This window comes from Rhinolophus sinicus, chromosome 5 (genome assembly GCF_057876585.1).
Source record: "Rhinolophus sinicus isolate RSI-liver-muscle chromosome 5, RSI-T2T, whole genome shotgun sequence".
NCBI lineage: Eukaryota > Metazoa > Chordata > Mammalia > Chiroptera > Rhinolophidae > Rhinolophus > Rhinolophus sinicus.
This window is the reverse complement of record NC_142505.1, coordinates 73,040,120-73,052,033: the sequence shown is the minus strand read 5'-3', so window position 1 is coordinate 73,052,033 and position 11,914 is coordinate 73,040,120. Positions and strand designations below refer to the sequence as shown.

The following is an 11,914-nucleotide window of genomic DNA, read 5'->3' as shown; positions in this document are numbered from 1 at the left end:
GATTCAGTCCCCTCCAAACTTCGATCTGCTCCAGTCCTTAAAGGGGCTCGTGTGAGACTCCCTGGTACCAAGGAGCCCAGCAGGCCCTAGCTGGGATGGGGGAGAGGGGTAAGACTGGGGGGCTCCAAGTGCCAAAGGGGTTTGAGTTAGGGGTGGGGTGTATGCCCCCTGCAAAACTGAAAGGGCAGGGAGCAACCAGCACAGCACCCAAAAAAGCAGGGAGCAACCAGCACAGCACCCAAAAGAGTCTGGCCCGCGTTCGAGCCAGTATCGATAGGGCTGAATTTCCAGTGAGTGAAACGCGCGTCTGATTCGACTTCACTGTAATAAAATGCCCTGCACATGTATTAACACCAGTCGAATCCCATCTGCTTACCAGCGCAGTAATTAAATCTAGAGACGGGCTCCCACAGAGAGGCCGGGGATTGTGATGGCGCTGGTCTTGAGCCTTGCGGGGTAGGGGAACCTGGGGAGGAGGGTCCTTCCATGTGGTTTGCGTGGCCATTAGTAAGCTTCTCGGGCGGTACTGAAGGACGCCTGGGCACTCTGCGGCTCTGCGCGTGCAGCGAGCTGGGGGCGGAGCCTGTCTGGGGGCGGGTCCAGGTCCAGAAACAGGGTACTGCGGGGGACTGAGTCGCGCTGGGGGGCGGAGGCGGAGCCCGGGGCGGGGGCGGAGACAGGCCTAGGGGTTGCTAAGTCTCTGAGGGTACTCAGCGGGCTCAGAGCTGGGCAGCCCCGACGCAGGGGGCGGTCCCTGTGGGGAGGGCGGGGCCCGACGGGCGCTTGGTGTGGCCGAGGCCATGAACCCGCAGCCGCCCGGCTAGGTCCCGGGCGGCTCTAGCCCAGGGCAGCCCGCGGAGGGCTGGGCCTGGCCTCCGGCTCCGGTTCCCGGGCCGGCGGGCGGCCGCTCACCATGCCCGGCAAGCACCAGCACTTCCACGAACCCGAGGTCGGCTGCTGCGGGAAATACTTCCTGTTTGGCTTCAACATTGTCTTCTGGGTGAGCGCCGGGTGGGTTCCGGGCCTTGTGCTGTGGGTGACCGGAGCAGGAGGTTCAGTCCCCTACTGGGGATAGACCACACCCTGCCACAAGGGCTTGGGATGGTCTCCCCATTCCTTCCTCCCACCCCTACCTCCACGCCCATCTCCAGGACCACCAGAAGGAACTGCCGGGAAGCCCAAATTGCAGGGGGGCGGATCCTAGCCGCCCCGGGGATGGGGTTGGGAGCCTCCCTGTGTCTTCCCAAAGCCCGGCGGAGAAAGGGGAGTGTTTCCTTGAAGGCCCCAGGGGCACGCGTGGTGCGGGTCACCCTCTCTCCTGCCCAGCCCTCTTTGATACCCTGAGGTGTAGGATGCACGCTGAGCCCCACCCCTGATTTAGGGGGGCGAGTCTTGTGCGACGGGAAGGGCCAGGCTCCTCCTGCCCCCTTGCCCCGCCAGTATCTGGGACTGTTGCCTCGCCTTAAGCTCCGGCAAAGGGGATTGGGCCAAAGCCCCTCCACCCCCAGCACCTTTCTGGGAGGCCTTGGGGCTGAAAGGGCCAATAGACAGAGTCCTGGGGGAGGGGGAGAGATCTCCCGTTGAGAGGCCTAGAGCTGGCCCTGGGGAACAATTCTACATTCCACTGCTGACCCAGCCGAGGCTCCAGAGCGGGCCTGCCCCTGTCCTGAGGAGGGAACTTCTAGTGCCTCTCCCAGGGTGGCATCTGTGGCCCTGGGCCCTGCCAAGTCGTCTTTCCTTCTCCCTCCCCCATCTCATCTCTCAAAGGCTGCTTGCTGCCTCTGCAGTCTCTGCTCCTGCTACCTTGGTCAAAATGCCAGGCCTATTTAGTTTTGTTCAGCAGGACTCAGTGGCACTGCCCATTGACCACATGCTGCCCGTGCAGTCATGTGTGTGTGGGGGTATCCTTTGGCCCCAGCAGTGCTCAGCTCTCAGAGGGTGTGGGACATGTGCAGAGAATGCTGGTGGGGAAGTCTGGAAGCCTGGATTGTAGCAGGCCTAGCTGTGAGACTGTGGGCAAGTCACTTCTCTCTGGGGCTCTGCTTCCTTGCTTGGGACAGGGTGATAATGAAGCCAGCCCCTCAGGGTTAGACAGATTAAATGAATTCTAACTTACTGTATTCTTGAGGCTACATTATTATCTATAGTTTACATATAAGGGAACAGGCACAGAGAGGGTAAGTCACTTAATCTAGTCACACAGCCAGTAAGTGCAGAGCCAAGGTGACAGCCCAGTGGGCAGTGGGTGGAGGTAAGGCAGAGCACTGAGCAGAGGGAGCCCCCAAATTCCAAGAGGGGACAGATATAAGAGACCTAGCCTTGTTCCAGGGCCCCTGAGCTGGGGCAGAATTTGAGTTTTATGTTGAGGGCGGTGTGGACCAGTGAAGGCATCATTGCTGGGTGATGGGTCTGTTCTGTCCCTTGTATTATAGGCAAATCTGTCTGGCTGCCATGGGGAGTGTGGGTCAGGGGCAGGGTTGGAGGTGGGGAGACCAGGGAGGAGGGCTGGGGCAAATCTGGGGTGGTGGGGGGGTAGGAAAAATGAGGAAGGCTTCAGGGGAAGTCGTAAGACTAAACTGACAGGACTGGGTCACTTAGAGGTGGAGGGAAGGTTGCAGGTTTAGGTCAAGATGGCCTAAGGGAGGTGCCTATGAAATAGTCCCAGAGATTGTTTTGTTTTAATGGAAAGCAAACTCTGGTGTTACCCTGCCCAGAGCCTTGCAGTGGTTTCTCACGAGAATATAGTTCAGACTCCTCCCCATGGCCTCCAGCACCATGTGGGGTCTGGTCCTGATGCCCTCAGTTTGTCCCTCGCACAACCAAACGTGATCTTACCTCAGGGCCTTTGTCATTCCCTCCCCCTGAATTCTCGTTGTTCCTTTTCATCATTCAAATCTCAAACTAAAATGTCACTACTTTCCCGAATTAAAGCACACCCCCGCCACCCCCAGCCACTCCCCATTGCATCACCCTGTTTGATTTTCTTTAAAGGATGTGTTGGAATCTGAAATTACCTTGTTTGCTCACTGTGGATTTCCCCTGCTGCAGTGTGAAAATTTCATAAGGGCTGAGAGCTATCTGTCCTATTTGCTGATGTACTCCCAGCACCTAGAACAGAGCCTGGACCATGGAGGTGTTTACAGTGGGGGTCTGGAGCCAAGCAGAGGCTCTGATGGTGATAGGGAGATGTTCGTGTTATGAAGGCGTGGACAATGAGTGTGAGGACGAAGAAGGGCAGAAGGCTGAGGATGGAACTGGTGATGGGGTGGCCCCGTGTATGGGGGGGTGAAGCTGGGAGGGAGGCTGAGAAGAGGCATGGTGAGGAATGGTGTTGAGTTAACCACCGAGGGGTTCAGGAAGGAGAAAGTAGTGATGGTAGCCTGTCTAAAGGCCATGGGCGGGTCAAGCGGGATGAGGCAGGAGAAGTGATGTTTGGTTTCACATCCCAGATCCAGTGTGGGGGAGGGAAGGGAAGACATTTTTGAAGAAAGCCTACAGCAGTGGGAGGAGCGTGGGGTCAGAGAGGAGAAGGCATTAAAGGTGAGGAGGCTATGTCCTGAGGGGAAAGCAGCCTGTAGAGAAAGCAGGTCTGGGGGAGGGATCTGAAGAGATGAACTCATGGCCCTAGGCATGGGCAGGAGGTGATGGGTGGTCAGGAATCTGCTCCGTCGGGTCTCTTCCCAGTAAGGAATTGAGGGCAGGATGGCAGGTGGCATTTAGAAGGCCCAGGCAGAACTGTGGCCACGTTTTCTGGGATACAGCCACTGGAGCCCCTCAGCTGGGTCCTGCTCGGCATCAGGAATCCTTGTCATTTAGGGGGCTTTGGTTGTGAGCTATGAGAATGGAACTTGGTAGAAAACAGCCTCTGGCAGACAGAGGTTGAAATGGTGGGATGGCGGTGCGCTGGTGGTCACAGAGTTGCAGGGCAGCTGTAGGGCCAGACTTGGGAGGGGGCAGAGGCCTGGAGCCCCAGCCTGGGCTGGGGTGGGAGCAACTGCTGTTGCTTGGTGGGAGTGTCTTGTTTCCCTTCTGCTCCAGTTCTGAGTTCCAGGAAGGCGCCCCTGATGTCCACCCCAGGGCTAGAGAGCATTCAGTTTTCCAGGCTGTGTCCTGTGGGGAAGAAGCACTGACATGTGTTCTTGGGAAGGTGGAAAGGACCCTGGATCCCATCTACAGCCCTGTGCCCTCTTCTTTTCTTTCCCCCTGAATACCCTGAATGCTGGGGGAAAAGAGGGTCTACTGGGACTGGAGCAGGATGCTGGTGCCCCAGCCCTCAGCCCCTTGCTGCTGCTTTTGCAGGTGCTGGGAGCCCTGTTTCTGGCCATTGGTCTCTGGGCCTGGGGTGAGAAGGTAAGGTGGTGGGGTAGGGCGTGGGGCTGCTATGGGTCGAAGTGGTAGGAGGATCACCACCCCATTTGCATCTGCTCCCCTGGTACAGGGCGTTCTGTCCAACATCTCAGCGCTGACAGATCTGGGAGGCTTTGACCCCGTGTGGCTGTTTGTAGTGGTTGGAGGCATCATGTCGGTGCTGGGTTTTGCTGGCTGCATCGGGGCCCTCCGGGAGAACACCTTCCTGCTCAAGTTTGTGAGTGTCCTCCACCTAGATCCACTGGGGACCCCAACCTCCTCCCGCCCACTTCTTGCATATAGTTTGTGCTTAATAACAGGTAGTTTTATTATGTTATTATAACAATAATCATCAGATTTGTGTTATCTATATTTATAGGATCCTTTCTGTTGTAAGTGACTGAAAACTAGTGGCCTAAGCATAAAAGGATATTTATTGGGTCACTAAGAAAAGCCTAGGGGTTTGCTGGCTGCCCGCACATTCGGATCCAGGGGCCACCACAGTGTCACTTGGCCTGGTCTCTCTGTTTCTCAGCCCTAACCCTCTGGATTGGCTCCATTCCCCATGGGGTACAAGGATGCCCAGGAACGGTGGGTGGTAGGTGCTAGCTTCATGTTCCCCTCCTAGGAACTCCTATTGGAGGTTGAGGCTCTTCTCAACTATTCTGTCCAAGTCCTTTAATTGTATCTTCTTGGTTCTGATTGGCTGTCTCTGGACCAATCCCTGTGGCCCCTGGGGAGGTAGGGCTCTGATGGGTGAGCTCCCGGAGCATGCCCAATCCTCTGTCTGGGAATGGGGGAGGAGGTGGCGAATGCTCCAGCTGAGCCACAGAAACTGAAGGTGTAGGTGGAAGGTAGTTTCTCAAAGAAAACAGGTGATTACTAGAGGAAATGGAATGGACGCATAGATAAAGACAGCACTGTCTTTACCATCATAAAACAACACTGACATGATAGAAGGTGGGGATTCTGGGTGGTGGTCTTAGATCCAGGCAGGGTGGGGGAGGGGTGGAGCTCTGCCCAGTGGCACCCCAGGATCTGTGACTCACCTCCACCATCTATATGCCCAGTTCTCCGTGTTCCTCGGTCTCATCTTCTTCCTGGAGCTGGCGACAGGGATCCTGGCCTTCGTTTTCAAGGACTGGATTCGAGACCAGCTCAACCTCTTCATCAACAATAACGTCAAGGCCTATCGGGACGACATTGACCTCCAGAACCTCATTGACTTTGCTCAGGAATACGTGAGTCCAGCGTCCAGCACGGGCTAGCCACCTGCAGGAGGCACCTGCTGGGCAGAGGAGTGTGGGAGCAAGTTCCCTGTGTGCTGGGACCATTCCCTCACCTACTGAGGCCAGGCAGACCCCAGGAAGAGCCAGGAGGTCCCCTGTCCGAGGGGAGGCCAGCCCCTGCTGATCCCTGCGGGTCCTCATGTGCCTAGCCCTGCAGAGACACAGGGTTGGGGAACAGAGGCCAGAAGCTCCAAAGTGGCAGCTTGTAGGTCAGCGCATACATGACTCTTATGGGAGGAAATGTCGTATAAAATTATAGATTCTCCCTTCCACTAAACCCTGGGCCCACAGTATTGGCTGGGGCTACACTGCTGCTACCGTCTTTGCTAGTGCAGGGGTGCTTTGCCACTGTCCCCACCACTTTGTGTTCTATTACACCTGTCGGCTCTCTTCTCTTCCTCTTTTCTTAAAAAAAAAAATTTTTTTTTTATTGGGGAATATTGGGGAACAGTGTGTTTCTCCAGGGCCCATCGGCTCCAAGTCGTTGTTCTTCAATCTAGTTGTGGAGGGCACAGCTCAGCTCCAAGTCCAGTCGCCGTTTTCAATCTTTGCAGGGGGTGCAGCCCACCAACCCATGTGGGAATTGAACCGGCAACCTTGTTGTTGAGAGCTCCGGCTCTAACCAACTGAGGCATCCGGCTGCCCCTCCGGAACCTCAGGCAGCTCGTTGTCTTCAGTCTAGTTGTGGAGGGCACAGCTCACTGGCCCATGTGGGAATCGAATCAGCAACTCTGTTGTTCAGAGCTCACGCTCTAACCAACTGAGCCATCCGGCCGCCCCCCTCTTCTCTCATTTATATTAATTGTTTGACCTCTGAACATGTTAGAGTTTGAGACTCCCGACAGAAGCTCTGCCCTCAAGCTTACAACCTACCCCTGTGGAGAAGCAGTCAGTGAACAGTTCATGAAATCCTAGATACCTCACACCTACAAGTTCTCACCTGCTCACACAGTCACCCCCAGTCAAACTCATTTACACAGTCACATCCTGTCTGCTCTGGGATCCAGAGATGAATTAGAGCTGGTGCCTGCTTTCAGGAGCTCTCAACCTGGGTCCAAGGCAGACATATAGCCAGGTGGTTAGGATGTGGTTTGTTCATTCAACACGGAATTGTTACAGGCTTATCGTGTGCCAGGCCCTGGGCTGGGTGCTGGGGATTCTGAAGTGAAAAAAGCAGGGACCTGTCCTTGTGGGGATGGCAGTGGGGGGGAGCGACGGATTATAAACAAGCAAAGCAAACAAATGGAGTGTGTGTGTGTGTAAAGTTACAAATTGTGGTAAGGACTGAAATGGGGAAGGGTAGAGAAGGGGAGAGCCTGTGGGGGGTGACCTTGGGGCAGGAGAGGGAGCAGGGTTGTGAAGAGAGGGGGCAGTGCTCCCCAGCAGGTGCTGGGGAGGAGAGGAGGCTGGCAGAGGCCAGGATGAGGACCTGTGCACACACAGCTACGCGGCCATGCCTCATTCCCCTGCCGTGGCCTACTGTGTCTGCTGCTCAGCTGGTCCCTCAAGGGCTGGCTGGCCGGCAGCCCGTGCTGCACGCTCCTGTCTCTCCTGCTAGGTCGTGACCACCTTGCTCTATCACAGCCCACATCCGCCATTGCTCTACCTAGGGAGGTGTCTCACCATGTTCTGGGTGGGGGTGATGGGGATATGGGTGCTGACAGCAGCATTTACTAAGTGGAATGGGAAAGTTATGATGGTGGCAGGAAGGAAGAGAGGGCTTCGTAAAATCTCGGGGGGAAGTGTGGGGAGACCTGGCACCGATGGCTTCAGTGGTGCCTCTCCCCACAGGGCTTGGCCTGGCACCCACCCCTCAGGGTGTCCTGGAGGAAGTCAGAGTCCTTGGGCCAACATTCTTGCCCCATCGTTGCTTTTTCAGCTTCTCTTGGGTTAGGGGGACAAGCTCAGGAGCCCCTTCCCACTCCTCCCTGCTCCCACCAACCTGGGGAGGAGCGTAGAGCTGCTCTGATGGCCCTGGGCCCGGGCCCGGGCCCAGCCTGTCTGTTGGGGTTGAGGTATGGGGAGGTATCCCCCCTCCTGGCTGCTTCTACCCCCTCTCCCCTCCCCAGCCCGGTCTTGTCTCTCTACAGCCTGGGCCTGTCCCCAAACAGGGTGGGCCTGGCTCATCTGGGGCTCTCCCCTTCCCCTTCCAGTGGTCTTGCTGTGGAGCCCGAGGGCCCAACGACTGGAACCTCAATATCTATTTCAACTGCACTGACTTGAATCCCAGCCGGGAGCGCTGTGGGGTGCCCTTCTCCTGCTGCGTTAGGGACCCTTCGGTGAGTGGGGCTGGTGAGGGGGTGGGAAAAACCCACCACAGGGCTCACTTGGCCCTGCCCTAGGGGCCATGCATGTCAGGAGGAGGTCATTTCACATGGGGTACCCCTACCAGGCTGGGGAGTTTGTGTCCGTGGGTAGCACTGAGGGCTGCTGGAGCCGGGGCTGTGCCTTTTCAGCGAAACCTATCTCTGATTGTGGTGAGATGGCAGTTGCAGGACCCCGGGCACATGGCCTGGCCCACCGGGCTCCCAGCACCCTGTGTTCCCAGCTAAATGCAGCTCAGGCAGTGTCTGCTCCTGGCCAGCCTGAAGTTTGTCTTGGGGCCGGGGGCTGGGTCACTCCCTTAGTCATGGGTGTATGTGGCAGGGGCCACCCAGGCTGCAGCTGGCTGCCACATTCCTGGGCCACCATGCTGGGGTGGCAGGGGGTGGGGGTTCTGATCCCTTTATGGTTTCAGAGCAAAAAATTCTTACAGTGATATCCCTCCAGTACAGTTCATCTGGGACACTGAGGGCCAGGTTTCTTCGCATTTTTGTAAAACGTGAGTAGGTACAATTCCTAAACAGGAGGCACCTCAAGCTGGCGTGTGCTGGCGTCAGGCAAAGAGGCGCATGGGCCCCAGCGAGCCTCGCTCAGGAGCAGTGGATGCGGTAGAATCCACATTTCATCTGCTTCACCTGAGAAGCAAGAACCATTGCAGTGCTGGGCGCCATGGGCCCTGGGGGTGCCCCCTCACCAGTGGCTCACTGGTCTGTTTCTCCTCAGGAAGATGTTCTCAACACCCAGTGTGGCTATGATGTCCGGCTCAAACTGGTGAGAGGGCCAGGGCCAGGGATGGGGGTAGCCGGGGGCCCTGGGATGGCAAAGGCCCTCCATAAGCTCCTGTGAGGGGCCTCAAGGATTCTGTGGGGGAGGGGATGCAGCGTCCCAAGAACCATCCAGGCATGCAGGCCTTGGTACTGCCAGGCATGGGGGCAGTGGGCCCATCGGCATGGGCACCGGTGCGTCTACTCATTCCAACTTATGTGAGTACCCACTGGGTGCCAGGCATTACCCTAGGCACGGGATTCGTGCTCCTGAGACACACAGAACCCGCTGTCAAGGCACTCCCAGTCCAGTGGAGGAAGAGGCAGGAAGCTCCATGATAAATAAATGTGAACAGTAATGTAACCGTTTCAGCTAGGAGCTTGGAGGAAAATAAAATAAGGGAGATGATGGGATTGAGGCTGGGTAGTTCAGAGAATGTCTCGGAGGAGTGGGCATCTGTGCTGAGACCCCCATGATGAGAAGGAGCCAGCCATGCGGAGGCCTGCTGAGGAGCAAGGCTGAGGCGCCCGGCCCCGGGGCAGGTGTGAGCGTGGCAGGATGGACTGAGATGAGGCCTGAGGTGGTGGGTGGGCTGAGTGCAGTGCCTGTGTGCCCCCCACCCTGCCAGGAGCTGGAGCAGCAGGGCTCCATCCACACCAAGGGCTGCGTGGGCCAGTTTGAGAAGTGGCTGCAGGACAACCTGATCATCGTGGCCGGGGTCTTTGTGGGCATCGCCCTCCTCCAGGTACTGCCGAGGCCCCGCATGCTGCCCCCCCACCCTGGGCCCCCACCCCCCACCCTGCCTCTCCCTCACCTGCCCTCCTTTTCACAGATCTTTGGCATCTGCCTGGCCCAGAACCTCGTGAGTGACATCAAGGCAGTGAAGGCCAACTGGTGAGACTGCCATGCTGGCCATGGCCACCTGCCTGGCCTTCCCAGGGACCCTCCACTGTGCCGGGATGGGCAAGGCTGCAGGATGCGTTTTTGCTTGGACCTGAGCCCCACAAGGGGCTCGTGTGCGGGTGTGCTGTGCGCCCACAGAGAAAGCCACGTGGCTCTGCCTAGGCTGCCTGTCCTGGAGCTGTGTGCATGGAGGCGCGTGTGTCGGTGTGGGTGTGCACAGGGAGCCACTTCTTACACGTTGTGTGGTGAGCTCTCCAGGCGTCTGGGAAGGGCCCAGGCTGGGACACACTGTGCATGGTGACGACGGGGTGGGCTTTGGGGCCTGCTGTTGCCCAGAAACAGCCTCATGCAGCTTCAGAGCTCCCTTATCTGTTAGCTGTGACCTTGACCCTACCAGGAGCCCACTTTTAGCCTCAATGTCTCAGACTCTAAAATGGGTCCAAGAAGTTTCTCTTCTTTGCTTTCCTCTCAGGCTCAAACAAGATGATGGCTACAAACTACACAAATAAACAAAACCTTGAAAACCACTGGCTTACGCCCACCATCTCGAAGGTTGTGTCAGCTTCAGGGCCCCTGGCCTGGACCTACCCTGCCCTGTTTTCTTTGGCCTGGGTCATGCATACATTTGAGCCAACTTTTAAAACTTGGTATATTTCACATAAAAGTCCAGATCCCCAGCTTCTCGGGAAGAGGCGATCTGGCCCCAGCAGCTCTTCAGTGGCAGTCTCCTGGGACACACAGTCCCTGCTCTCTGATGCCCGCCTGGCCCATTCCTACTCACCTCAGTGCCCTGCCCAACTCATAGACAGGGAGGTGACCTCCCCCACCTCTGTAGGGTTATTCCTTGCTGACACCGCAAGGCTGCTGTGGTCAAGCCTGGAGTGAGGCACAGGGATGTGAAGAATGGGGAGACTGGACCCTGCCCTGAAGAGGCTGGTGAAGGGGCCGCCCCTGCTGGGACTGAGACGGGTGCCAGAGGGCCCAGGAGGGTGGCTTAGGGGTAGTATAGAGAGCAGCAAGGTTTGGGGAAAGAAGTAGCTGGAAGCCCAGAGCTGGGCACCCATGGGGTTGGGTAGCCTGGTTGGGGGGCCATCGATGATTGTTGACTCCTGGGTTCACTACTTGGAATCAAATTCAGACTCTTCCCCGTGGCCTGCAGAGCAGCCACCAGAGGGCGCACCAGCACAGCATTCCCTGCGTCTGGCTTTCCTCTGGCAACCTCGGGGTGCGGCCAAGTGCTTGGTGTGTCCGCCCTGCTTACTAGTGCTTTGGGGTTCAGGAGCTTGACAACTTCAGAAGGAGCCAACTGGCTCAGACTTGGGGGAGTCTAGCTACTGCCCCCAGCTCTGCCTCTTAGCTGCATGAAGGAGTGTGTGTGGAGTGACTTGTACCACTCCCTGGGCTGCCCTGTGGATGAAAGGAGCGCTTTGGGCTTGTTCCCAGATCTCAAACTCAGACAGGTGTCCCGAGGGCCAGGGAGCTCATAGATGAGTGAAGCAGGCCTTTGAGTAGTGAGGCCTTTGCAGTACAACTTTGACTTTCCCAGTGGTACTGGAGCTGGGACACTGTTTTGTGACAAGAAATATTTGCACGATCAGGTTGATAATGGCAACTGGCCTTGGGAGACGATAGGGTGTGTTGGGGTCTAGGGCAAAGCACAGATCCCCATCTGAAGTTGGTGGCTTTCATTAAGTTGTAGCTAACTGCTCTGAAGTAACAATGCAGGTCTAATGTCAGAAATCTGGAGAAGCAGAAATCCAGATTTTTATGTAAAATATTTCAACTTTTAAGTTGTTGGCAACTAATGAAAAAAATTTAAAAATGCTGCAAGCCAAACAAAAGGCGTGGGGGCCAGCTTTGGCCCCCTGTGCCACTGTAGACCTCTCTGGGCTAGTCACCCATCGGGGCCCCAGCTGCTCTGCCATTCAGGTATGCTGGTAGCTGCTGCCAGGTGGGCAGGGCGTTGGGCATGCAGCCAGCATCGTGGCTCCCAGATGCAGACTGGACGTGTCCTGGGTCCCTGACAGGCGCTGGCTGCAAGTGTTTTATAGATGTTACAATAAATGCAATTCACAGTATTGTGCACGTGTCTCATGTTTTCAAATGTTTTCACTACCCCCCCACCCCCCCCAACTTCACAATCCCCTTGTGAGGTGGAGATTCTTTTCTGATGAAACCGTGGCTCAGACAGGGGAGGAAGTTGCCCAGCACACAGCTGGAGAAGGCACCCAGCTCTGGCCCCTTTCATTGGAGTTTTGCACCAGACTCGTCCTGCTTTTCTGACACAT

General features: G+C 56.7%; 1 protein-coding gene across 4 annotated transcripts; it reads left to right on the top strand.

Moving 5' to 3' along the window:
* Window positions 1-668: 668 nt before the first annotated feature.
* TSPAN17 (tetraspanin 17) lies at window positions 669-11,704 on the top strand. Of its 4 annotated transcripts, none has more exons than XR_012489765.2 (9): window positions 670-1,000; window positions 4,300-4,350; window positions 4,439-4,585; window positions 5,418-5,588; window positions 7,790-7,915; window positions 8,686-8,729; window positions 9,352-9,468; window positions 9,556-9,617; window positions 10,099-10,153. XR_012489765.2 is itself a non-coding variant. In XM_019756128.3 (9 exons), the coding sequence occupies exons 1-9, from the start codon at window positions 914-916 to the stop codon at window positions 10,133-10,135; spliced, it is 846 nt and encodes a 281-aa protein (XP_019611687.3). In that variant the 5' UTR covers window positions 671-913; the 3' UTR covers window positions 10,136-11,704. The 4 variants fall into 4 exon arrangements, 3 of the variants coding, with proteins under 3 accessions (XP_019611689.3, XP_019611688.3, XP_019611687.3); XM_019756128.3 differs by having other exon boundaries at window positions 671-1,000; window positions 8,682-8,729; window positions 10,099-11,704; XM_019756130.3 differs by lacking the exon at window positions 4,439-4,585 and having other exon boundaries at window positions 669-1,000; window positions 8,682-8,729.
* Window positions 11,705-11,914: the final 210 nt, after the last annotated feature.

Coding starts and splice junctions, on each gene's coding strand:
- TSPAN17 (XM_019756128.3), top strand. CDS start 914: ATGCCCGGCAAGCACCAGCACTTCCACGAACCCGAGGTCGGCTGCTGC. Junction 1,001..4,299: donor GCTTCAACATTGTCTTCTGG/GTGAGCGCCGGG, acceptor CTGCTTTTGCAG/GTGCTGGGAGCCCTGTTTCT. Junction 5,589..7,789: donor TTGACTTTGCTCAGGAATAC/GTGAGTCCAGCG, acceptor TTCCCCTTCCAG/TGGTCTTGCTGTGGAGCCCG.